The 26,634-nt window shown below is 36.6% G+C and overlaps 1 protein-coding gene across 7 annotated transcripts in view; it reads right to left on the bottom strand.

Moving 5' to 3' along the window:
* The window catches only part of GLT1D1 (glycosyltransferase 1 domain containing 1), a 55,810-nt gene that overhangs the window by 10,305 nt on the left and 18,871 nt on the right, over positions 1–26,634 (bottom strand). For 4 of the 7 annotated variants that reach the window (XM_030500752.1, XM_030500754.1, XM_030500755.1 and 1 more), the window contains exons 5-11: positions 25,448–25,484; positions 24,280–24,336; positions 15,476–15,571; positions 14,353–14,402; positions 7,898–7,941; positions 6,311–6,431; positions 811–909 (exon numbers count right to left, since the gene is read on the bottom strand). In XM_030500752.1, the coding sequence (XP_030356612.1) occupies positions 811–909; positions 6,311–6,431; positions 7,898–7,941; positions 14,353–14,402; positions 15,476–15,571; positions 24,280–24,336; positions 25,448–25,484 (504 nt within the window). Of the gene's footprint in view, positions 1–810; positions 910–1,298; positions 1,629–6,310; positions 6,432–7,897; positions 7,942–14,352; positions 14,403–15,475; positions 15,572–24,279; positions 24,337–25,447; positions 25,485–26,634 lie in introns of all 7 variants that reach the window. The other 3 variants (XR_003993654.1, XR_003993655.1, XM_030500753.1) reach the window with 2 other exon arrangements.

Below are 26,634 nucleotides of genomic sequence, written 5' to 3'. Positions count from 1 at the left end.
AAAAAGAGCTACAAGAATTTTTCTATTAAAAAGCCCCCAAAATTAACTGAGAGAATTCACCTTCCTGAAATACAACTTAACAGGAGCCATCAATCACACACACACATACTCCATAAAGTAAATAAATACAATACATTTTCTACTTTACAAATTGACTATTCTAGTAAGGGTTTTTTTTTTTAATCTTGAGTTGGATAAAAACATATGTCATAGCAAAGACATAATGCAGGAAAATATACTGAAATGAAAATTTCCAGCATTTAAATACAGGTAGTGTTCCCTTTCTCCCCACTCTTACTATCTTCACAGAAACTCCATTCTAACCCTTTACTTAATTTTAGTCATTAATTATTTTCTGACTGAGCAATATCTTGGACCTAATAATGCTTTATATTAACACTTACTGCTAGAAATTACAGATAATGTATTATCTAAAACTTCAGGCTCGTCGTTCTCTTTTGGTTAGCTACTGCTTGTCAAATATGAGTTTGTATTTCAGTTAGTACTTAAATGGAACTGTGACGCAGGTATAGCATCTCTTCCAGGGTTTGCTTATGGAACCTTCAAATCTGAAGTGCCCCACTCAGATGGCAGGCTGTACAGCAGCACAGACGAGGCAAACATTCAGCAAGGCTGACACCTAGTCAAAGTTTAGTGAACTGCAAAGTGAATGCAAAGAAAGGCAGTCTAACACCCAGGGTTTTAGGAGAATCTGAGAAAAACTGCTTAGAGAAAAAGCAAAGTTTCCAAACACAAGCATGGAAAATGAACCTAAGCTTTGAAAGGTCTAAGGATTTGTTGTTTTCTTACCTGAGGATTTGAAAATAGCAGTCCTGTTTCCTTATGTTTTATTATTGCTGCATTCCCAGGAATGTTCCTTGCCAGCACTGGAATATTTAAATCCATTGCCTACAGGAATACAGAAAGAGGAAACAACAGTTTATTAGGATTCAGGGATTTTGAGATGTTAATGATGACAACTTCTTTAAAATTAAAGGCAGAAATAACAAACCAAACTTCTTTCTTTCCCATCTCTCCAATTTTTTTAGTTGTAAACTACCATGTCTAAGGTGATCACCTATATGGAACTTCTCTGAAATATTTTGTTTATACTTTTGTTAGTCCTGTAACTTTGAACATGTTATCAATCCAGAAAGTCAATGAATAGTTGCTTCATCCTTTATTCTGTTCCACCTGAAAGTATGCAGTTTGTTTCCCATTGGAAGCTCCTGACATATTACAGGCTTGAAGAGGATAAAATTAAAGTTCAGATGAAAGGTTGTCACTGTAACTCCTACCGTTATTATGCATAGATGAGAAGATTAGTTCATAGCACAAAAAGCCACTTCTCCCCAACAAAGTATCTGTTCTTTTGTTCCATTAAACCATATTTTTTTTCACAGATTTTCTGTAACATGTGCAGAACTGGACAGAGGTGGGCAGCTCAACGACAGTGAAGGTGACCGTGGAAATCGCTTGGCTCTTTCTCCTCAGTTCTGATTCCTAGGGGTCATATAGGACTGTGGAAGGAGTTTTTCTTTTGACAGCATCTGTGACTATAGCCTGTCTTGGACTTTGAGCATTCAGGGACTGCAGGGAAGTATGCAGTGATGCAGCTTCTGACTGAACTATACCAAGGAGAGGAGAGAAAAGGTTATGCTTTCAGAACACATTACACTTTCAAAACATATTATCTACAAAGCTATTGCTATGGGACTCCTCACAGACCAAGGAATACATCTGAAGAAGTAGGATTTGATTCCACATAAATTATGGGGTAGTTGCTTGATGTGTTTATTCATTTATTTGTATGCATATGTATGTGTACATTTATGCATATGCATTAACAAAAAGGAAAGGAAGTGTGGTGTCTCAACATGGTAGCATTTCAGGTTGCCTGCAGAATCAGGAGCTGAGAGGCAGCACAGCTAGTAAACCACTTCCAAGAGCCCTAATGCCTAGCAACTTTAAAATATACAACTTAAATTTTGAAGTAACTGGTGTGCAAACCCTGGCCATTCAGCTCTGTTACTCATGCATATCCTGATCTGAAACTTTAATTACTACTGATGAATTTGGAAGTCTTGAGATGCACTGACTGTAAAACCGCAAAAACTCATATTGTACAATTATCACAGTGTCAAACAAGAAACAAATTCACTCTCCCAAAACCTCCAATCTGTTTCATACCGATTCCCTGTCGCTTCAGAGTGAATGCATTTTTAATTACTGTCATTACACTCCTGGATGGCTAGCAATTTTGCTTGAGTCTACATAGCAAGAAAGCAAAACTCCAAGGAGAAAACCATGGGGTTTTATAGTTCGGACAAAACTGAAGACAAAAATATTCTGGCTGATAACATATAGAACCAATTATGTTTAGAACAGTGAGGGACTGCTGTGACTTAGACACATGTCTTAATAGCTTAAAATATCTAAGAGAAATACTGTTTAAATCACTGCAGATGAATCTACTTTTTGGACATAGAAATTCTATAGTCCTTCTGGAACGAAGGTCTGCTTTGCGCTAGTTAGCTCTAAAAATAATAATAACACTTGGTGAAATAACCTGTTCTACTCTTTGTAGCAGAAACTACTGGATCAGCTGATGGTAATTCAAATAGATTAATTAAGTGAACACAACCCAGAATAAATAAATGAGAAATATAAAAACTACAGAGCAGATTTCTGAATTTATCTTAAGTATCTAAAGTTGTTGAGATGCAGGTTTTTTAAAAATAAAAAAAAAAGTCTTTTTTGTGAGAGGAAATACAATTATTTTGTCATTTGCTCTGATTTTACTGTTAAACAACTCTGTTTTCCAAAGCTTGATTTACAAAAAGAATATGACAGTATGTACTTATCAGTAAAGTTCATAGAACTTTGAAGTTCACCCAGGAAATGAGAGATATCGGTGCCCCACTCTGCCTGACAGGTTTTCAGTCTGCAGGCCAAGGACATTGCTTTTGGCTCTAATTACCCAACCACAGCCCTAACATGGGGTTCCCTCAGAAGCACTGACATCTTCAAAATGTCTGATTCAGCTCTTTTTCAGAGCTTTCTGTTGACAGGCTTAAACACCCTTGTCTGCAGTCTGCTGACTCTTGGCCTCATTCATACACGTTCAATGAACTGGGAGTGAAGATACTTTTTTGAACATCCGAACTGAAAATCAAGAGCTTGATAGTGGCAGTGTTCACTGTCACCTACCTAAGGCCCTCTCTGCTCACCTCTCCGGATCTCTTCTTTTACTAAACTGTAAGAGTATTTCAGGTCTGACCACTTTCCAAACAAGCGATTGTCCATTCAAAGGAAAGAGCACAGCAAAGAAGGAGGAAAGAAAGAAAGGAAGAAAACACACAAACCACAGCACCACTACCCCAGGAGTTATGGCTGAAAGTGCCGCTATCCCCATGAACAGTTACCTGCAAGACAGAGGGGAGTTTGGATTCAGCATGTCAGACGCAGTGGATAGTGGATACTGTGCCACTGGGCTGCACATCAACAGTGAACAAGTATGTGTGTGAGTGGCCTGAGGCAGGTCTGTGTTGGACCGTACCTAACAGTGTGGTTGCACAGGCTGGCACAGGATTGCTATAGTAAAGTTTCGACTGGACTCTAGCACACACTTAAAAAAGCCATCTTCAAGATATGTTCATTCACTTCTATTTCTGAATGCTAAATAGTTGATGATTCATTGAAGTTGATCACTAAGTTTATATTTAATTTTCTGTAATTTCTGAACTCTAAAGGGAAAGACATTTGTTCTGTCTCATAGAGTTGGAGGGCGATAACTGCTACATAAGGAAGCTTTCAGGTCCCAAAACACATAGGTACCAATGAATTATAGCTACTGAAAGACAGAACAGATGGCCAAATACATGAGATGAGGGGCTGCCTTTATACCAGCTAGCTTTAAACAAATGGATTGGGCTGTAAATAATTACTGCATGAAGTGGCTTAGAATTTAATTCAGATACTTAGTCTATTTTTAAGCAGTAAAAGGAATAATTTACATTGTTGAAAATATGTATAATTTACTGACCTAGGTTCCACAAATAATAGCATAAAATAACATTTTAGGCCATTGGCCATCTGTTTTGTAACATTATTCTAACTGCAAATGTGTTTTAATGCTATTTCAGAAGGATGCAGGATGTAAATTTCAGCTTTGAAAGCATGTTTATCCAATAAGCATTTCTAACCAGCAGTATAAAGCTTATAGAGTAAATACAGGTTTTATTTACTATTTTGTCTGGATTGTCCCTCATTCCCTTCCTCCTAGCCTACGCATCTTTTTGTTGGCCCCTCTTCAATTTTACTGCTCTATAAAATCCCTTCGTTTCTATTTCTTTTTATTTTTATAGTGTGTTATGGCTTATATTCCAAACTACTAGGCCTGTACTACACACGTTGTCTAAGACTGGATTTTGCCCTACAGCAGAATAGAATCTGGCCATCTTCCTTTTCTATGATTACTTTTTTAATTGTTTCTTTTTTCTTTGTAAAAGCATAACAATCTAATGATTTTTGCAACAGTTGGAATAGTCTTGAGAGCACAGAAAAAGTACTCTGATGAAATGGTGCTGGAATCTAAACCTTGTTCTTACCAACTATGTAGAGAACTTTTGAACTCTTCCAGTGGTAGTGCCATTTTCACCATCACATGCCCAGGAACATGCAGAACTCCTGAGCTTTGTGAGGAAGAGATGTATTTTAAATACTTCCTATAATACTTGTTTTCTCTTCTTCAAATGCCAAACAGAAAATAGATCAGTTATGGCAAAATCTCCAAGATATCAGTACTAGATGACAAAGTAATTAGTTATGGCTTCTAGTGCTTTCATACCTTAAGGCAGGTTGAAATAGATACGATTATATATTTATCTCTTTTATCTATTATATATTTATCTCATACTAAAATACTGTGTACAGATTCATGACCTTGTTAAATTTTGAGCTTTCAAGAGCATGAAAGTTGAATTTCCAGATTGAAGCAAGATGTTATTTCCAGCCTAGGACCGGAAAATTTTTATACATTGTTTTCTGCCTTGTTAATTTAACAAGATCTTAACAGATGGTCCTTTCTACTGCTGGCTATCTCAAGCAGGGACTTGACTATTAGACTGACACTTCCTCTGAGAGAGGGATTTTTACAGTAGGATATTTTATAAGCATGTCATCAAATCCCACCGTACAAGTGTCTAGTAAACAGACATACAATACCAAAACCCTTATAACTTTAGAAGAATTCAAACAGGTCTGAGGTACTAAAAAAGGCAAGCCTCAGTTAGCTAGTCTCTCAAGTAGTAACTGAAGACCCGATTTTGCTTGAGGAATATCCTGACTCAGCTGGGACTGGAGCTGTTGTCTCACAACCCATGCCATGTCTGCCGAATTCCCCTTCCTATAATGCAAGATTTCATTTTGCACCTGCAATTGGTAACTCATTTGCTTGTAACTCATGTGCACCTGAACTAGCATGCTCAGGCTTCTGAAAGCATGCCAGCTCTTTTTATCTCCATTACACAACTTCCACGACAAACTGCAAGTTACGAGTTAATTCTTACAATGCTCACTTCAGTCTTACTTATGAGGACTTTCAGACATGTGGAAGAAAAGCATGCTGGAAATGCAACATGAGATTACTTATTAGAAATAGGAATAGGAGAGTTCTTAATACAAATCATGTAATAGTTTCTGTGATCTTCTGAGATCATCACAAACCAACATCCAGCAGTCCTGGAACGTGAAAGGTGCCTGGCCTAAGAACTTCCACTTTAAGTACATTTATTTTTTTCCTAGGAAGCATTTGATACTAAGCAGCACCCTTCTTTGACAGGTATGAAATAAACCTGTTATTAATTTTCAATACTGATGGCAAAAAAATTGAGCATGTCATTCATTCATTAATCATTTCAGAATTAAATAACCAAACATAGCTCTTAGATTGCTGTTTGAAAGGATGTGAAAATAAATGAAAGTCTATTCTAGCAACATTACAAGGAAGTGTATGTGGAATCAAGAATAATGACAACCCCAGCAGATCAGAATGATTCTTCTATCTCAGGCCTGTCTTGTTAATTACATTGTCATTTAAAAAATAAATAAATAGACAAAGCAAAAAACCCTGTCACTTCAAGAGAAGAAAACCTTAATTACTAACACTTGCAGAAAGATATGTTTTAGTTTTGTCTTCAGTAGCTTTGAAACATGGACATAAAATGTTGACACACATTTCCAGTGATAAAAGGGGATTTCAGATTCACTGCAACCTCACAGAAAAACCTTACCGCCAAGATGCAATTACCTCCAGAATTGCAGCAGACATCCCCTCTGAAATGGAGCTGTTCACCACAGCAAAGCACCTTTTCATAGCAGCATGAAGATCATCTTGGGGCATCTCCTGTAACAAATGTACTCCAGGTGCCCTAGAAATAAAATGCACACAAATAGGACTCCTGCTAAGAACCTGCTCTAACAAGTGTTCCTAAAACTTAGGGCAATGATGGAAGGTGGTCAGAGTAATTCAGGCGTGGTTCTGATGTTAACATTTGCTTGCCGCTTCACCGTGTTCTGGTCAGCTTTCTATTGATAAATGTGGTTATAAACTCAGTACAGTATACGCTGCTATCAGCCACTTTGTTCTTGAGTTTTAGGGTTGATCACTTACACCTTGCTCTGTTAACCATAGTAAGTACATACATGAAGCAGCAGAGTTCAATGGATGGGGTGTGATTTTCCCTTAAAGAATTTGGGTTATACAGGGAGGATGCATGCAGAGATTTATTAAAAACACACAGTTTGTATACTTAAGATATGGAGCACTATCAGAATGGTCAACTGCAGGAGATGCTGACTTCTCAGATGCTGCTTTTGGGGGATGAATGTGGTTCTGAAAGATCTCTTCTGCTTCCCCTTTTATTATAAGCACCCTTCTGTTCTGAACGATTACATTTCTACTGTCCTCATCTTCCTCTGATTAATCGAGGCCAATCAAATCAAGGGTGAAGGGTTGAAAACCAGGGTAACTAGGGATTCAGTCTCAGATTATTAAGCGAATGAGATCCTTAAGACTGGTGATCATGTTTGAAAAGCCAGCATCTCCTTCCCTTGATGAGCCTGCTCCTGCCTCATTAACCTCAACATGAGATCACTAAGCCAGATGGAAACACAAGTGCATTTGACATTAAAACCAGCTCCCTGTCAACTAGACTTTGTTAAACATTGCTTTTCTGATTGTGTTTTAACATCCAGCTTCTGTAGAGATAAATAACTGTATCAATTGGAGTACAAATATATGATTACAGGAGTCATGTTTCCCATGAATAACCTGATAGAAAACAAAAATCATTATATTTTGCTCCAATGGAATTGAAAAACACGTATTTTAGGCAGATTTTATTACCAGATAGTATCAGAGATTACATGGTTGTTCTATTCAACTCTGACAATTCTCGGTTCTGCAGGCACACACAAAAATCTAATTTCTCTAACATTTATATTCTTCAATCAGGAAGCATATAAACTAGGGACAGGAAAAAACTGTACAGGGTTATCTTGTCCAGCTACTCACTCACCCACCAACAGCAAGCATGCAAAATCTTGCAGAAACCAGGATGAAAGAAAGAATGAAAAGACTCAAAAGCATAATAAATATAAATCACATGTGATTTAACACAAAGCATGAAGAGATCTACTGAAATATAAAATGTGTGGAATACCTAGTCTGAGAACATTACATGCCAAGTAATCAGAACACATTCGTTAGCCATAGAGAGTTGTGCATGTATGTTCATTTGTATTTATGAAAGAGCATTTAAGCACATGATTAAAAAGCTAGTCAGCCAACTGCCTTCATTTGGAGCAGACAGAAGGCTTAGCATTAACTTCTTACCTTTTAATTTTTTCCTTAACTTCACTGGTAAAAAGGGGATCAACCTAGGAAGGAATACACACAGGTATATGGCACTACTTTAGCACTATAGTATATGTTTGAAATACCCAGGAAAAAAAAAATTAGCAATTTTTAACTAAAATAGTTAAATTCGTGAATGTGCTGAGCTTTAAAATCCTATCACAGATCTGTAACTTGGTTACATTTGACTCTTCTGACAAGCATTCTCGTGAGTGACCGACACTCAGAATACCCAGCTAGGAGGGGTGAGTGCACAGCATAGCAGAGCGTGAATTGGCTACTCCGCTCTAAACCTTCAAGTGACTCCTCTAATGCAGCATAGCTTTGGGCTGCTGTCAGAAGAGGAGGTTCCCTTTCTTCTTCCCTGACATCCCTCTGGCTGCAGGTTCTACTTAGAGCTAGGTCTATTTAACATGAATGACTGTTTTCAGATGACTCTGCTAAGGCTAACATGATTCAAATGACCAATTTGACAACTTACTGTCTAAGTGAGGAACAATGCACTGATGTGCCAAGTAATATTGTCTGTTGCTTTATGTATGGAGTAAGCAATGCGAAGAAAAACAGGAATTTTTGAGGCTTTAGTTAACACGGGAAACAATCCGCATGTAAACTGAGACAGTCAGATAGATGTTGTGCACTGACAAACATTTGTTTGAAAACTAACAAACACAAAACTCTACAATACAGTCTAACATGAAGGTATGCCAGAGTTATTAAAATGTTGTCTAAGCTGAGCAATTAACTCCAGCAGGTTTATTTGCAAAGCTTAACTTTGGCTGCTATTATCATTTAACACGATTAAAAGAAATAAACAGAAGTTGGAAATCCTTAACTAGACCTGAAGAACAGAACTAGGTTTTTTTTTTTTTTTTTTTATTTTTAAGGCTGACTAACTATATTAGATTAATTTATGATAGCATGCACAGCATGCAGCAGTTGTAAGTACTGGGAACAACATGGCTCTGTTTTTCTTAATGCATGCTTCTGTTTTGTTTTGGGTTCTTTTTCACATTCTGAGATAACACTAACAAAGAAGAAAGACAAAGCATTTTAGAAAACTTCTGGAAAAAGTCAGAATTTGTTTTATGATTGTGTTCTTTGAACACAAGATCAATTATTTCATGAAAACAAGGCTTCATAAATTAAACGATTCAAGTGAATCACTCTTGCACTAAGGAATGCAAGAAATAAAAGGCTTGCATAACTACTTAAAGTATTTTTGTTAACAGCAGGGGAGAAAAATCAAGTGCTCTTTCCTGCACTTGAAGCACTGCCTGATACTGACGACACGGTGTGATACAGATCTATCCACTAAACCAGTATGTCATGTCACAGGTTCCTTGGATATTTCATATTGAACTTCACAATTGATATTTCTGTACAAATACCTTTTCAGCGTTTTCCCCAAAGTACTATTATGATGCTGAGTTTCTTTCATGAGGATCTATAGTCTGTTTCCATTAAAATCAATGTAGTACTTGCAGGTGATTTCATGAGCAGTGGTATATGGTCTTTTGCTCTTCTGCTTTTAAAAGGATGAGGAAAACTAGAGCCTGTGACTCCCAAATTTGCCGGATATTAATTTCTACCCCATCTACTTCAGTGGAAGCCAAGAAATTGCCATCTGCCTCATACACAGAACAGTCCTTTAAGCTGTATTCTTCTATTGGTAAATAATATTCCAAGAAACCTGGCCTGAAAATGAGAATTCAGGTAAAGTATTACTTCCAGGATGGGTGTAGCAATGACTTAAGTGATCTCCCTGAGCTACATTTAGGAGCTTGAGGGGGCACAGTTATCTAACCACAAGCTCAATATAACAGAAATTAGATACAACATAAGCTGTTCAGTACGTTGGAAATGCACTTAAAAGATGTGAATGCATCCAAAGCCAACAGACTATGGCAGGATGCCTAGGAACTTAGCACAGTCTCAGAGAAAGGTACTGGAAAAAAAAAGAATGTTACTTTCACCCAAAATGTCTCCATGATCCAGTTCTTCTACAGGTAGAGTGCATGCTGGCACATTTTATTTTGTTACCTATCCACGTAACAGATACGGTCATCAGTTACCTATAAACTTTTGTTAAAATACCATCCATCCAGAGGAAGAGTCTTTAAAGAGCTGCAAATTTCATCAGTTTAGCAGAGATCAGAGGAAAGCAGCTTGCGTTGTACGAACATCAGAACAGATGAGGTAAACTGACACATGGAAAGGGGAGTGGGCACATGGCAAGAAACCATACCTAGCAGGACCAGATACACTGTTAGAGAAGTTCTGCTCTGCTGACAGGCAAAGAAATATCTAAGACATGTTCAATCGTGCAGAAAGTCACAAATCAAACCCTGCACAAAGATGAAGGTGCCTGTTAAGCACAGAGCCTACCATGACCAAAATCTAGGAAATCTTCTATAAATACAATATATTAAATTGTTGCCATAGATGAATTAACTCAGACAGAAGCAATGGTCCAGAAACTTCTTCATTAGAATGCTGGGATGACTCTAGACTTTGAAGGGAAAAATAGGTATTAGTACATTTAAAGTTCTGTCAGAATATCATCCAGAGTACTAAAGAGTATCTGCTGTATCTGCAACCATATTCAATATGAATAGGAAGAATTTGCTCAATTGCTCTGGTTTGGGAGGATTTGACAGCATCACTGTGAGAGGAATTGCTTTATTCACAGCAGCAGGTGACACATTACAATTCTTATCTGATCGATTATTGAATAGGCTCAGCAAGACCAAGCTTCACTGACAACTGAAAACACAACTGTGTTGTGATGCAACGCAATCTGCCTGCAGCGATTGCACCAGAAATGTAAGATCCTTGCAAACATACTAAACTCGACCATTCTATATCATTTTTTCCATATACTAAATGCTTAAGGAAATTCAGTGTCTTCTGGCTTTTTCTTCCCCTCCCCCTCAATTTTAATTCATTTGAAACAATCTGGCAACTAGGATCTAAATTAACAAAACTTCAGGTCTAAAAGAAAAATATATAACCTCTTTAAGATACTGCAACAGCTCACTTCACCATTTCTAACACAACTTTCATTTTCAGGAAGCTTTTCTTGAAGAACAAGCAAACAAAAGTTAGAAGAGTTGTCATCTTACCTTTTAAAACATCTGTGAGTAGGACACTTAGGCAGGATATACCTGGCAGAATATCATAGTCCTCAGCAGGCTAAAGAATTTGAAACTGTATCTTTGTCTCCTAGCTGATTTTCCCAGTTATTGTGCTCTAGGATATTCTGGAGCAGCTTATTATTAAACTTCCTCTAGTTGCTTAGATGTGTTAACAGCTGGTTCATTTTAGAACTAGCTCACAAAACATAGAGTAGGTAACAGCTATCCATTATAAAGAGATGGGTTACATGACCTAACAGGCCCCACCATCTGTGGTGGCAGTTATTCAACTAAAACTGTCTCAACAGGCATGAAAAGAAGTTGGACAGAGGAAAAATAGCTGTCAATGGAATACAGTATCATTACAAACATAGCAATATTCTGTACTGTCCACAAGACTGGTTAAGAATTACAAAGTGGCCTTCCAGAGGTTGCATGCTGAAGGCAAGTTTTGTGGCCTTAACTTTTTTTAGTTTCCTAAGATTCTATTCTTGGAATATTCTGAAATTAGCCACAGTTTTGAATTTCATTATAGAAACGAACAAAAAGAAAACTGGAAGAGAAGATAAATGCTAAAAATTTTACATTCTACAGGAGCCAATCCTGCAACATTACTTAGATTGCACTGTTTGTGACAACTGCATATAGCAAACGCAATGAAAGGTTACAATCTTATGGAAGCAAAGCAGAAAATAGTGCCTGTGTTCTTTAAATTCTTAATTAATATAATCTTAATGTGTGGTTTTTTCATATCCACAATAAACATGACTTGCTTCACAGGTAATGTTACTGATATTTTTTAAGATTCTGTAGTTTGATAAGCAACATGAATAAGAGTAGTACAGCTAGATACCAATAGAGCTGAGATTTATTTTTGTCCTTTAGCAATATTTTAGTACTATGGCAGAAATATGTTTTAAACTGTTTTGAGGAGGTTCAGTCCTTGATCCCGCCTATGCACTGCCACAGGGTTATTTCTGGTAGCTTACTGTAAAGATGTTAGCTTATGAAGAATTGAAGCAAATGTAAAAGGACGACTAAAATGTTTAAAATCCTTACTGGAGGCAGCAAGTGCATCTTTTGATTTAAAGCACAGCTTCATTACACCTGCTCTAGATTTGCCTTCCACACCAGTTCACTTCCACATCATCTTGTGTATTAGCATGGAAAAAAATGCAGATAAAATAAAAATGCAAAAACAACTTTTAAAAGAAAATCCTATGTCCCAAAATTGACGAAGAACAAAACTGAATGAGAAAATAGAAAAATAGTTCTTATTTGCCAATTCAGATTCTATTTCTTTTCGTATAAAGCAGACTGCCTGCAAGTTTACAGGCTCATGTGAAGATGAATCAGAGATGTGACTTACAGAGGGACATGAACACATTACCCAGATGCAACAGTGAAGCTTTTAGTACCCTTTTAGCATCAGCGAGTTTGTTTGGTATGACACTGCTGCCTACTCATACCTTTTCCAGTGGTTAAATTAAGGCTACAGGCTGCCTTCTTAAAACTTCTGCTATGGCTGTACATGTAGCACATGTGTATTTCTTTTGAGAAGTCCTGCCATTACTTTCCTTAAGTTTAAAGTATGCTCCGTTGGCACAGGCAACATACTAGAAGCAGAAACAGCAGGACAGTCTCCCTGCAGCTCCACCTGGTCCCTGTGCAAGCCTATGGGAAGCTATGGGAATGAACGTGATTTTGCACAGAATTAGGAGAAGCACCTTGGTGGCTCTGAGGCATCTTTCCCCTTCACCCTCACCAATTTACAGAAGCTTATTTCATAGTAATGACTGTGATATAGTTACGATTTTAAACCCTTTCAGGAGCTGGTGCTCCATGAAAAGCAAACCATTGCCAAGAAATTCATGACAGCATTTTGAGGCAGCAACCCAACTGTATGTTTTATCTAAAGGGAGTTAGCAATCACAGAAGAGCTGCCACTTAACTGACTGACCATGAAAAGAGAGAAGTAGAATTTGTAACTTCCAGATTTGTTAAACAGGATCTTTATGATTTACTGGGAAAAAATGAAATCTCACATTAATATTGGCCAGCACTTCTACGAAAATCCATATAAATCATTTGAAGGAATGATACCAACTCTAAGCTTAATCTGAGATGTGAACATATAAGAACAACTCAGTTTCTGATTTTACTTACTGTAGTCAGCACCATCTTCGCTGTAAGGTATCTGTATCCCAGGGCTTAGTGCACTCAGATTCTAATTGTGAAACAGACTTCACCAATTTTATTTGTCAGCCCAAGCTCTGTCCTTGCTCTCTGGTGTCAGACAGAAACCTAAAATCATTTTGCACCTGCTGACAACTGTTAATTGTGTACAAATTGAGACTACCAGAAATGGCATCAAAATCTAAATGGAACGGAACAAAAGACGCAATCCTCCACGTGAACGAAAGATGTAAGAACAGGGATAATGAGCATCTGATAGCACCTTCACAGTATTAAAATTCCTCATTAACAATACTTGCTAAAAAATTCTTCTAGATGACAACTGTTGCCTTTCAAAATATTTGATAGGCTCATTTATAAATTATTCATATTGAAATAAGCCTATTATTTTATTTGAAAGAGTTCACATTTTTAGTACTTTCTGATACACTAAACAATTTTGTACTATCCCACAGGTATATAAACCCACGCCAGTATTAGAATCCAAATATTTTGACACTTTTTATCTTCAAAAGTTCTTTCTGTAGTCAAATGGAACACTAAACGTTTTGTTCTAAGAGACCATAATAGATTAATGGCATTATCAAGTCGTGTGCATGAGCTAGACATAAAACTGTACTAATTCAGCTGCAAATGCTCTTTATAAAACTAGCCCAAGCCTTCCAAACAAACAAAAAATAAAATCAGTTTATGTAAACCAAATCTACTCCTGCTGTAAACTCTTTTAGAGCTACTGATAACAGTTCGCATTAATAAAAACCTACCTGAATGGAGTTGGGCTACCTCAGTGCATATCCTCTTAGAAAAACTCTCTTGGCTGCTTTCCCTTTTGCAATGCAGATGCTGAGTGAAGGAGCCTATTAGCTGATAGCAGAACTCTGACCTTGGCAAGTACAAGCACTGGAATTTCTTCCACTTCCATAGTTTAGACCTGTTGTGAACAGCCTTTACAACTGCTAGGTTTGTACTTTCTCATCTCTGCAACAGTTAGAAGGCCTCTGACTTAGGTTCAGTTTGGAAAGAATTATTGCAGTATCTCAGATGCGAGTAAATGGTGGTATTTAGGGATAAATATACAAATAAATAAAAATTACAACTTACTGCAGGTCCAATTATGCCCAGATGGACGCTGGGTTCCTTTCTGTGCCAGTCTAAACCAGAAGAGGAACATTTTTTTATTAATCAAATTTATTAATTTTTAATTATTTCTCTGAAATCAATGTAAACAGCTGCATGAATAAAGAACAATTAGGCAAATACTGTATTAGTCCTTAAAAGACGGAATGTGTACCATGCTCAGACTCAGCCCTCATATTACTCCTCAGAATTCAAATGATTAGCATATCTGAAAGTTAGCATTTAGCATTTCTGCTTCATGCAATCTCTTATGATTCAAGGGTTATTTAACTAAGCTCACGTATTAAACTTGAATCATCTCAAGAGAACAATGCTCTAAATAATGCATTGGCTGTGGCCACTGAGACAAAATTATTTGAATTTTCTCCTATGTAAAGGTACAGGCGGAAGCAACTCCAACCATTACAATTAATACTCAGTTATATGCACAAGAGAAATCTGCTGCTTTTTCAATACCGGAATAGAACAAATCCAATTACTTTACTTTAATAAACCACATTTGTCACTAAGTGTCACAAGGTGCTAAAGGCTTATAAAAGTAAGCTGAATAGTGGAGGCTGAATTTCCAACTTGGAATACCTGAACCTTTTACAGACAGAAACAGAACCTGGCAAAACATTCATCTATGTGACTATGAGAAAACTTCAGCCTAGTTTACAGTGTGCAGTCATAATGATGGGTGGTAAAATTTGCTTGTAACTTCAATGATACTAATTAGCACACATGCAAATCAGTTTAACAGCCACGTGACAGGAAGATAAAAAAGTTATTTTGAAGGATGTGAACTCATCTTTTGTCTTCCATTAATATTGTACGTAACAGCAAAACTGTTTTCCCAGCAAGTACAGTCATCAAATACTGCTTTGATTTTGATGCTCTGTTATTCCCAGCAGGCTGGAAAAGATGCACTACAGAAATAATGTGTTGAACACATCAATGGTTACATGAGCATTTCTTTTTTTAAATGCAAATATATTATGAAGTTTTCTGCAATGAATAAAACAGCTTATGCCAAACTTATAAACATTAGAAGAAACACATCTGAATCCAGTGACAAAACAAGGGTATTCAAATAGCCAGTACCTACCTGAAAATACATCTACTAAATACAGAGGGTCTTTGACTCTTCGAAGTCCACATATCAAAAGAAACACATGTAAACTGCCTGTATCTGTAGGAATACCTGCAACAAATAATGTTAATAGTCCAAATGCAGATAAAAAAAGAACACTCCAGATTGTTTCATGAATGAGCACATAAAACAGTAAAAGCAGTAACAGGGTGGATTCTGAAAACTTCTCCTTATTATTCCCTCTGTTTCTTGCTTTTACATTAATCCTCAAATCAACTCACTGAAGAACTTTATCATGCATATCATTTTATAGGGCACATGAGTTTATTTTCAGAGGCAATGTGCAGGATTTGGTCAAAAAACTGATGGCTGAGCTTTGACTGACTAGACAACTATACAAATCAGTGTGTTTCTCAGTATTTCTACCCATAAGAAGCATAAATTTGCATCCATATAATAATTCACCACCTCTTTCAAGGATGTTGTGACATTTAGTTAATCAATGGCTGTAGGGATTAGAGCTCTTGATCTGACACTTTTTGTTACAGAAGATTAGGTAAATCAGGTAAAGTCCCGTAACTATCTATCCCTAATATGCCAGCACTGCTACAGAATAGTGAACTAGACGTTAAATTATTGCAAAGCATTTATGTTAACCTTATTGCTAAGAAACATACATGAAAAATAATTTGGGAAAAAAAAAATCTCAACATGTGAGTTTTTAACATTGAAAATCTTGCAAATACACAGCAACAACTCATAAAAAAATAAATTTGCAGGCTATATTCTAAAAAGAAGGTCTGATGTATGATACTGCAGTTGCCATGGGCTCTATGACAGCACAATTAATTCAGAACACACTTCTGGAGAGGGTCACTATGTGATGAACTTTGGTAAAATGTGTTTATAATAAAACAACATAATCCACAAATTGCTGAATGAACACACATAACAACATAATTTAATAAACACTAGAAGGTTGGAATGTTCATATTTGATTTACTGTACTGCACAAATCAGTTTGCTGTCCTTCAGTTCACCTATTTATTGAGCTCATGGCAAGGATGGATGACACATATTACCTAACACTAGGCAGTTCGACGAGGAGCAGCAAACTGCTGCTCATCAGCAGCAGGCCGTCTGTGGGACATTAATGCATGGGTCCCACACGGGGCTATGTCACATAGGTACCAGGAGGGCTATGCTGTATGGCTGAAATTACTGTCTGTGGGATTTATGATTAACCAGGAAGGCTGCAAGGACAGCTGTGGTGGCACAGTTATCTGCTGCTGTTGAACACTGCAGAGCTCCCTTCCCTGAGGTCTCTTCCTCCCTTTCCATTCCAGTCTTCACCAGTTGCAGGAACAATTCAGCTGCTTACACAGCATCACTGAATTGCTGCAATTTGTAATTTAAGATCACTCAAACTTGGTAGCAGCTTATGTTTCCTCACAGTGTTGTGTAACTTAACTGCAGGGTCAGGCCCTGGAAGCAATACGCCAGTAGTATCTCCCCTCATGTCAAGGAATTGGATTAACATGAGCTCTGCGTCAAACCTGTATTTTGTGGGAGAGGGAGAATCAAAAGAGTGGTGATTCATTACATAATCAAGTGTTACTGCTTTTAAAATTAAAATCCATTTCAGGGACTTCTAAATGCTCCCTGTCACAGGGTTCATTACTGAGTCCGTTTCATTTAACTTAAACAGCTTGAGTTGTCGAGAGTGGCTGCAGCAGAGATGGTAAGTAATATTTTTCTGGCTATTGAAACAAGAAATAATTTGTAATTTATAATACACAAACATCTGGATTAAAAAAGCCATTCTTCTGGTGCAACAGACCATTCATAGTTTGTTTTTAAGATACGGAGCAGTGGTTTCAATTTATGACATAAATTCACATGAAACAAATTACTAGAAAGTGTCATCAAAATTCAGATTGCATTTTAACTATCCATATGGCATAAATACTCATTTTAAACCATGAACTCACACCTATCAATTTTCACTCTGGCTATTTTGGAACAAAAAGTTAGCACTGAAAAGTCAGTCAGAAAGTATTGAGAAACCAGGTCTTCCTGTTCTCACACGGAGGCTATAGAATTATTGCACTCTCGATATGACAGTACCCTAATCATAGAATTATAGACAGGTTTGGGTTGGAAGGGACCTTAAAGATGATCTAGTTCCAACCCCCCCTGCTGCAGGCAGAGACACCTAATTAACATTAACTACACTTGAAATAAACACTTCTTTTTCTCTCTTAACATCTTTTTGTTTCTATCTTACAGCTTTCAGTCTTTTCATCTTATTGGATAAAAGTGTTATGACAATGAATAGCCCTGAGACCAATTCTGTGCAGTACTGACTGCCATTCTGCTCCCTGTACACAAACCTTAACTCAAAATAGAAACCAGGAACTGGCCCCACAGATGGCAGTTGTACTTTGTAATTTGGATTTTGCCATTTGGTTCCTGTAGCATGCACAGGTACTTCTCCCAAGCATTTCATCAGTAACAATCCTATTTTTCACTAGTAAAATTACCTAAAATAATATTTATTAATGAAAATAGTCCACTCATTTGACTGTTATTATTTTGAAAATACATTCACAACCTGGAACTCTCACTGCAGACCATCCCCTTCACGCAACTTTACAAAGCACTACTTTATCATAAAACTGTATGCATTTTTCTCCAACATAGCAGACACTGGATACGCCATTCTAGAGACTGGATTCTACATGGCATTTCTAACACCTGTCATAGAAGGGCTAGATTGCCTCTGCCATCCAATTTAGTGAAGTGAGAATCAGGTGGTTTTATTTTATTATATGTTTTAGATCTTAGTCATCACCTAGTTCATTTTTACAGGCAGACTTTCCCCACTCAATCCACTTAGAAGCGTATAAAGACATTCCTGTGAAGATTGCCTTGCCAGCACATCACTGCCACTGTTTAGTGCTGGGAGTTTATTCATTCTCTGACTACTTAAGATCAAACTTCAGCAGCACTTGTGTATCTTGTTAGCTTTCTGGTCATTTACTGAAAATGGTTAAATGCACACATCAAGACAATGCCTTGTTTCCCAACTTGTTGCTTTCTCAAGCCTTGCTAACGCCCCTGCTGCGAAAAAAAACAGTCATTTGTACAAGAGAGCAATCATTTTAGTATGCTTTGTCCTCACAAGAACACTGACAAGGGGAACACATGAAGAGAATAACTGCAGTAGTTGCCTTTACCAGCTGTAGTCATCAGCTACAGTGAAAACTGGTATTCGAAAGAAGACAGTTTTCTTAGAACTTAAACAAGACTTTTGATACGTGAATTTTTGCTATCATTCTGCCTTTCCCAGATAGGCTACTTCATATACTACTGCCTTGTGTGATTCAGTTCTGAAATGGAAATACATTAATATGGCACGATCAACTCATTTGTTTGTCTGATACATTCACTGTGCCTCTATATTGGTGGACATGCAAACACTCAAATAACAAAAAAGTAGCTTGTGTCTGTTTCTCCCATTTCTGTTACTGTTAACAAAAGCAAAGATTTGAAACAGCACACTGTGCTTCATTATTTCTTAGTTCATGTATCCTTCTGTTTGCTTTGCAAAGGAAATACAAAATGGAAAGATTTGTACATAATCACTGGCGATAAAAAAGAAAAAGACTGCACGGTACACGTTTTCTAGCCATCCTTCAGAATCACTACACACTAAATGCAAGTCAAGTCTTGCCACTGTAAGCAACATCTCCTTCAGTGTCAAAAACAATTGTTTAATGCCGGTAAGAGATGTTCCTTCAAACATGCATTGTCAGTATTTGTCTGCGGCTGTAGTCTGATGTGCTACATTTGCTTATCTATAAAAACCAGCTGCACATTGGCCACAGCTAGCCTTGAGCCTGCAGGGCACCTGTTTAGCAAGATGTGAGAGGTCAAAACAAGAACAGAGATCAATGGGGTTACGAAAACTCATTCCTCTCATCAACTTGATGGTATGCTGCCCTGATATGCCACACAGAACCATGGCGATGGTAACAAATGAACTGCGGGTGAGCTGAAATGAGAAAGGCACAGCAGAAGATTAAAACTGACATGGAACTCCCATGGTCATGCAACTCCTTTTTCATAATGGAGCAGAGGTGGTATTATGCTGCTCAAAATTGAAACACAGCGATGTAGCTTTAGCATGTCAAATTTCAGAGAGGAATTGCATGATCAAAAGGGTATCCTAGTGCTTTGCCAGTGTTTTGTTGATAGTATTGGAACCTGGCACAAAATATACTGGTGAGTAGGTGAAAGGTGATTAATACTCAGGATTCATGTTCTCATGCTGGCTATGTTTGAGTCATGGCATGGCCTAGAGAAAGTTTGTCAAATCTCTAGACTTATCCATCTAGACTTACCCATTCATCTGCAAGCAGGAAGCAATGGCACTGGTTTTAATTTTTGGTAAACCATTTTGAGGTCTTCAGTTGCAGGACAGAATGAGAGAATGGAGTATGTGAAACGTGGTAAACATTTTCATAATGCAACACTGGAAATAAGCAGTTTGCTATTTAAGATTTCACCGTCTCCTCGTTTGTTCCTTATGTGAAACTGTTTAACTATTTGTCACATCAACTATTTTACTATTATGACACACTATGATAGTTTATACTTTGGCTTTTATTAAAATCTGTACTTTGATGCCAGGATAGCAAAATATGAATTCAAGTAACAAAAAACCCCAAATCATTTCTGCAACATTAGTAACGACATTGTTTTTCTAAAGGCAAGAATAAGTAGAAGTGTTATCTAACCAGATTCTGAAAGAGCAAATTCATTTAACTCCACTCCCCTCGGTACTATCAGGGAAAAAAATGTAGTAATCATAAGTGTACAGTAAAAATAAATATATTACTGCAAATCCTTAATCTTCCTGAAAAGCTGCAAGCCTCTAAGTGAGAAATATCAAGCATTACCTTGCTGAGAGGTAAAGAAGCTGGCATGTATTTTTGCTACTCTAAATCTTTCAATTCGTAGTTATTCTTCATGTTCATCTCCCTACACAGAGCAGAAATACTATACATTGGCTCTTTAAGTCTCTTGGCACCAAGAGTTTGACTTTGTGTCTCTTTCACAAGCCAACTATTAAAACAAGCTGCCCAGACAAGCCAAGTTTTCCAGCCTGTTTGACATGGTGGTATCCTACTCTGAGGTTTCTTTAATTGAAGTTACTGATGACACAGAACTCCAACAATTATTAGCCTAATTAGGTCTTATTTCAAAAACATACTCAACCACCTGCAGATCTTGAACATTTATTACCATTTTTTGAAGTTGAGCTTTTATTTTACAAAGCAATTTGTTTCTTAGAAATTAAGAAGGTAATAACTGTATCCAAACGTTTATATTGCTATTCACATTCAACAATGAATAATTGCTGGAATTGCTGAGATGTTTCTGAAGACACCAGAAATTATATGAACCTGTTAACTTCCAGGGGCAGGCTACTAATACGGAGAAATTAGACTGCAAAATTCTCCAGAAATCCTTTTTCTCCAGTTCCTCATTATTAACAGACCATACAACAAAAAAGCTCTATGCTTTCAGATCTGTTGGGGAACACAGCTTACTGCTGCTATGATATTATTTCTATGGTCAGCTATATATCTGCACAAACATTTACTATTCAATTTTTCTTATGTAGTTCTTTATTTCCAGCATAGCTTTAGGAAAATATAATGCCTCTGTAAAACCCTGTCTTATCATTACAGGTTATGTAAACTTTTCAAGCTCTGAAAATAGCCATGCTATGAAGCAGATATTATCTGAGTAGAAAAATCAAACTACAAAAATATATTGCACGTTTTATTTGACAATGCAGTAAGCATCTGATCCTGTGATTCTATGTCACCTTCCAGGAAACCAGTTTTTGGTCTTATCTCTTGGGTAAAAGAGCTTTCTCAGTTCATTAGTATAGATGTTGTTATCTATCTACATCTCTAATCACATGATGTCTAAGTGTTTATTAGGTTTTGCATCTTAGAAGGTTCAGCCACATTCCACTGAAATCAGAAGGAGCCTTTCATCACAGTATGATGACATCAAGCCTGTCTGTGATCTTAAGTAGCTATGCTCAATCCCTGAGCTAAATTGTTGGAGAAGATGAGTCCCAGTTTTAGCATTTACTTAGACTGTCTTGTAATTTTCTGTCAATCAATTTACAGCAAAAGCCTGAACTTTCATTGTGTCTCTCAAGTCTAAATGGGCATCTAAAATGGCTAACAAAACTGATTATGTCGTATTATAGACTCCTGTATTACCAGGTCAGAGAAAAACATTTTGATCATCTAGTCTGACCTCCAGACTGACACAGACTGCAATAATACCCTAAATAGTCTGAGTTACTAAATATACTGAAAACATTGTCTTCTTGAAGTCTGTGTCGAAATCTGCGCTTGGTTCAGCTTTTGGGTTTGACTACAGTCTCTCAACCTCACAGGACAAACTGTGAAGCTGACTGTTAATCAGAATGCAAATTAACTTTAAACACTCTGCTTTTGTAGATATACTCAATAAATGTTTTAACAGCCAGCCACTGAAAATACTGCAGCTAGGAGCTAGCACATGAACACTACACAAACATCACCTCTGCAACTCTGAAGTCTGCTACTGAGACTGTGAAAAAAATACTAATTCCATGATTTCCAAGATTGGACTGCACCCATAACAATAACAGAAACATTTCACAGCACTGCTTCAGTTTGTGTTAGGCAATTACTATTTATGTTAGCAACCCAAATCATCAGATGAAATGTACAAAAAGCTGAGATTTCTTAGCTTTTGGTTTAGTACCATTCACATTTGGGGGCTGGGAGTTGGGGGAAGTCTCCCACAGTGAAATGTATTTGATGTATTCTGCCATTCACCTAAACTTACCATTAAATTCTTTCTGAAGCCATTACACTGATTTAAAGAGTCTATTTATGCACTGGTGTTATATTTAACATGAGTCAAATGTTAAGGCTGTTCTATAACTAAAAAAAAAATCAGTACAAAGAATATTCATAAGAAGTCTGTTCTACGAGGAAGGTCTTGAAACACTCTGAAGAGCCTATTCCATATTAAAGAATAACTTGACAATGTATGGTCTGATCACCAAGGATGTTTAACACTCAAATGTATTATAATTTGCATTGTAGGGCATGTCCTGTTTCTTTACATCCAGTCCTGGGAATCCTGGATTTGAAAAATTTTCAAGGACACTACTAAAGATACAGGCAAGAATTATCTGGTTAAATATTTCCCATAAAAATCATTAAATGTCTTTTAAATATGGAACAGAACTTTGTGAAAAAAGCCTTTAAAAAAAAAAAAATCATAAATGCCATGAGGTGAACGAGATTGGACAGCTTTATCTGCATGAAAGCTAGGAATCTTTTCAAGTGCACTTCATTGTGCAAGCCTACACTATCAAAATCATATTCTTCTGAGCAAGACTGCCTTCTATTTTTGATGATTTTCTACTGATTGCTCCAAGTTTAGTAGAATTTTTAAGACTTTGAAACTGCAAATACCCAGAAAAGCAATTCAATGGGAACTCCTTATAAACTCCAATTAGGAGTCATCCACTCTGACTCCTAACTGGTACAGCCAAAAAACCTACCTCCATGTGCAATATTAAAAGAAGTGGAAATTGTAGGCTGCCACATGGATATAGAGACAAAACTGGTAAGATAAATGAGATGAAACAGTCATAAAAAACAATATTGAAAAATCTAATGCCAGTTTTCAAGTTATTACTTAACAGGCACAGATGTTAGAGTCACATTTTAGTTTGCTTTTCATGTACATTATGAATTATTTTGCACTTTTGCATTAGTACACATTAGGCAAAAAACTGTCTCTAATACATTAGATGAAATGCGCTTTAGGGGGAGCTTCCCCCTCTTCAATCTGTTGAATGATATTTTAATCATAAAGTGGTTGGACATGAGATCCAATCAACACTAAGGCTGTGCTAGCAAGTGACAAATCATTTCACTTCAGAAAATTATTAATCTTAGTGGTGCTGTGCCTGTGTGCTGTGATTTACTGAGAACAAAATAACATCACAATGCTCAGTTTAAAATTGGGCACCAGTTTTGAATAATGGCACACATTTACTGATGTGATAAAGCAACTGACAAGTAAGGATTCACTTGTAACAGAGGGAACAGCTGTACTACCAGAGATCAGATTGATGAATATAATACTGAAATATTTTTACCACAGTAAAATGCCTATGAATTCTTCTTTTGGGAAAAGGCAGCTGGAACAATTAAAGCATTGCCAAGACCAGGTGTCTTTAAATTAGGTCATCTGCCTTACATGCTGTTGCCATACACTTTGGTGAAAATAGAATAGAGACAGGCTCTAGGCCAAGACCAAATATTAAAACATCAACATGTATTTCCCTTCTTCACCACTTCGTCACCTCACCTGCTCTTCTGCAAAAGACATCCAGAGTTTCTATCACAAGTTTAAAGCACAGCAAGCTCAGGTGTTGGTGCTTCAGTCTAACTTACCTTCTAAGAGACACTGACCCATATGTCATGATGATTTTATCTTTGGGTGCTATTCAGACCAGAAATCTGGAGACAGCCTGGGTAGTTTACTAACCAAACTAATCTGACTGATATTCTGCCTGAATCTAATCTAAGATTTTTTCATTTTTCTTATCATTAAGTCATTTTATAACCTAATCAGTTAACCTTCACATTATAAATTTCTTTAATTATTAACATCTACTGAGAATAAATACAGTGAGCACAGAAAAAAAAAGTGAGTTTTACCTGCATTTTGTAGAAACCTATACCAGTCAAATGTTTCCTTGGGTGTAGTCTTAATTCCTGTGTAGACAAAAAGAGAAACACAACATGTTTAACTGGTCCCTGGATGGCTTGAACTATGGTCCTTGAAGTCTTGCCTTGAGAAAACAGTATTTCTGTCAAGCACACTGAATTCTATACACAGCTGTTCTCATCTCAAACTTTCCTCATCCCAATAGGGTCAGGTTGTCTGCACAATTCTTCTGTAGTCATCAGATTGAAATTCAATTGAAAATTTTGCACAATCACACAGTGCATGAACTTCTTTAGCAACCCAGGGAATTAAGCTCACTTACGCCTTGCTAAATTTGGCCTTTTAAAATCTATATAGAGGACAATATTATCTGAGGGGGCGTATTATTCCAAAACAGATACAGGTCAGCTGAGACCCAAGTTCTTAACATAAGGCAAAGAAAGAAATTGGAATGATATAAAATTATATAAATTAAATATTGATTTAAACTGAATGTTAATCTATTCGGTTTGCCTCATGTTAAAGATCAATTATTTTACTAATGAAACAATTATTTTTTAAATATCTTAACTATTACCTCCCAATGGGCTTAAATATAGAGTAAATATGGGTGAATAGACCTCATAATGAGTTTTTCAACGTAGTAGTTTTGAAAATAATTTTATTTTCTTTGAAAATGAAATATACCAAATGGAATGGGCTTTGGAATCTGTAGATCGATCAGAAGCTGTAGCTTAAGCAATCACATCTAAAATCCTGAGTTGAGTGTCCCTAGACTACTCAAATACTTTAGATACTTGTTGGGTATCATTATGCTGGGAACTCAAAGCATTTAAAAGAATTTGGAGTTTTAGGGAATAATCATACCACATCAAAACTTCCATACACTTTGAAGAAAGCTCAGTGCTGTCTTAGATATTACCTTATCTTTCAGATTCTCACTGTAAGGAATCTGGGAAAACTTTTCTTAAAAGAACCAAAAGGGTTGAAAATCTAGGCTTAAGAGACTGAAATACTGCCTCAATTAACGTAAATGGCAGAAAGCTCAACTTCAGTGGAACCAGGACTTCAAATCCCATATCCATTTCAGCAAAATATTTCTGGGGCAAAAATAAACTAACAAACTGAATGCCTTAGTCAATATTTCAAAACTCTCACCTTGAGTCTGGACATATATTTTCTTCCTAGCATCTGGCTTTAAAGAGAAGGAGAAGAAAAGTAACTTTCATAGTTCACCATAAAATATCTGTTCAATCTTCAAAAAACCCCAACTGGTATAATACAATGCACATCAGTGTGATTTTCTTTTGACTATTAAAAAAAATCAAAATAGACTATTAGAAAGATTCATTTAAGTTACACCAAAAGCCAACAGTCAGCAATGTAAATTACATTTACAATGAACATTTACAGTATCAATGAATCAATTTTGCAATTAACATAATTACCAAGTTGTGCAAATGTATTTTTATCTCTGTATCCTTCATCAAAATCATTAATTGCTTATTGCACAGAAGATTAAAATATTTCCCTAGAATAGAAAGATTCCCAACTACAGAACAGCCCTACTTCCCCAAAAATGTTGCGTCTTGAAAGAAAAATTATAGCTGGTTTTGAAATTACAGTCTACATTTATCCATAATAGAATTTTATACACATTAGAAATGAAACAAACCCCATTTACCTCTAACCTTTTCAAAAATTGCTGACAAATATATGTAGACTTGTTCACGCAAGAAAACTGTTCAGTAGTACTTACTGCAGAATATCCCCAAATAAAAATTGCGTAAGAAATTATTTTAAAATAGCTACAGTAAAAGAGGTAATTACTTACAACTTCCAGAGCTGCTCCCAAAGTGCTACTATGCTAGTTATTTAATTTAGGTGATTAAATAAGCAAGTTCCTATTTCAGTCTCTTTCTACAACTCAAATCGTGAATTTGTGGAATATATTTTTTCCACAAAAACATCAAAGTATTCTTTGCAACGTTCTACATTGAAAAAAAAAAAAACCAACAAACCCAAACCCAACACCACCACTCCCCAGCAAACAAGCAGAGGTTTTTTTTTGAGCTCTCAGTATTTGCGCAAAGCTTTGTTCTTGTTGTTCTAAAAAGCACTGGCTGCAATGCCTGTAAAGGAGTATGCTAAGGAAGATATTACTCAACTGGTGTATCTCCAACAGATTTGCTCAATATAACCTTGAATGTTTCAGTTTGAAATTATATTCTTGTAAGAATTTCAATTAATGCTATTAATTTTTTTTAAATTACATTGGACCTTTCAATCCAGTTTCACACTACTGAAAAAACCACTGACCATAAGCACAAGATCTTTTACAGTAT

This window comes from Strigops habroptila, chromosome 11, assembly GCF_004027225.2.
Source record: "Strigops habroptila isolate Jane chromosome 11, bStrHab1.2.pri, whole genome shotgun sequence".
Taxonomy (NCBI): domain Eukaryota; kingdom Metazoa; phylum Chordata; class Aves; order Psittaciformes; family Psittacidae; genus Strigops; species Strigops habroptila.
Note: the sequence above shows the minus strand (reverse complement) of the source record. Positions and strands in the feature narration are given on the sequence as shown.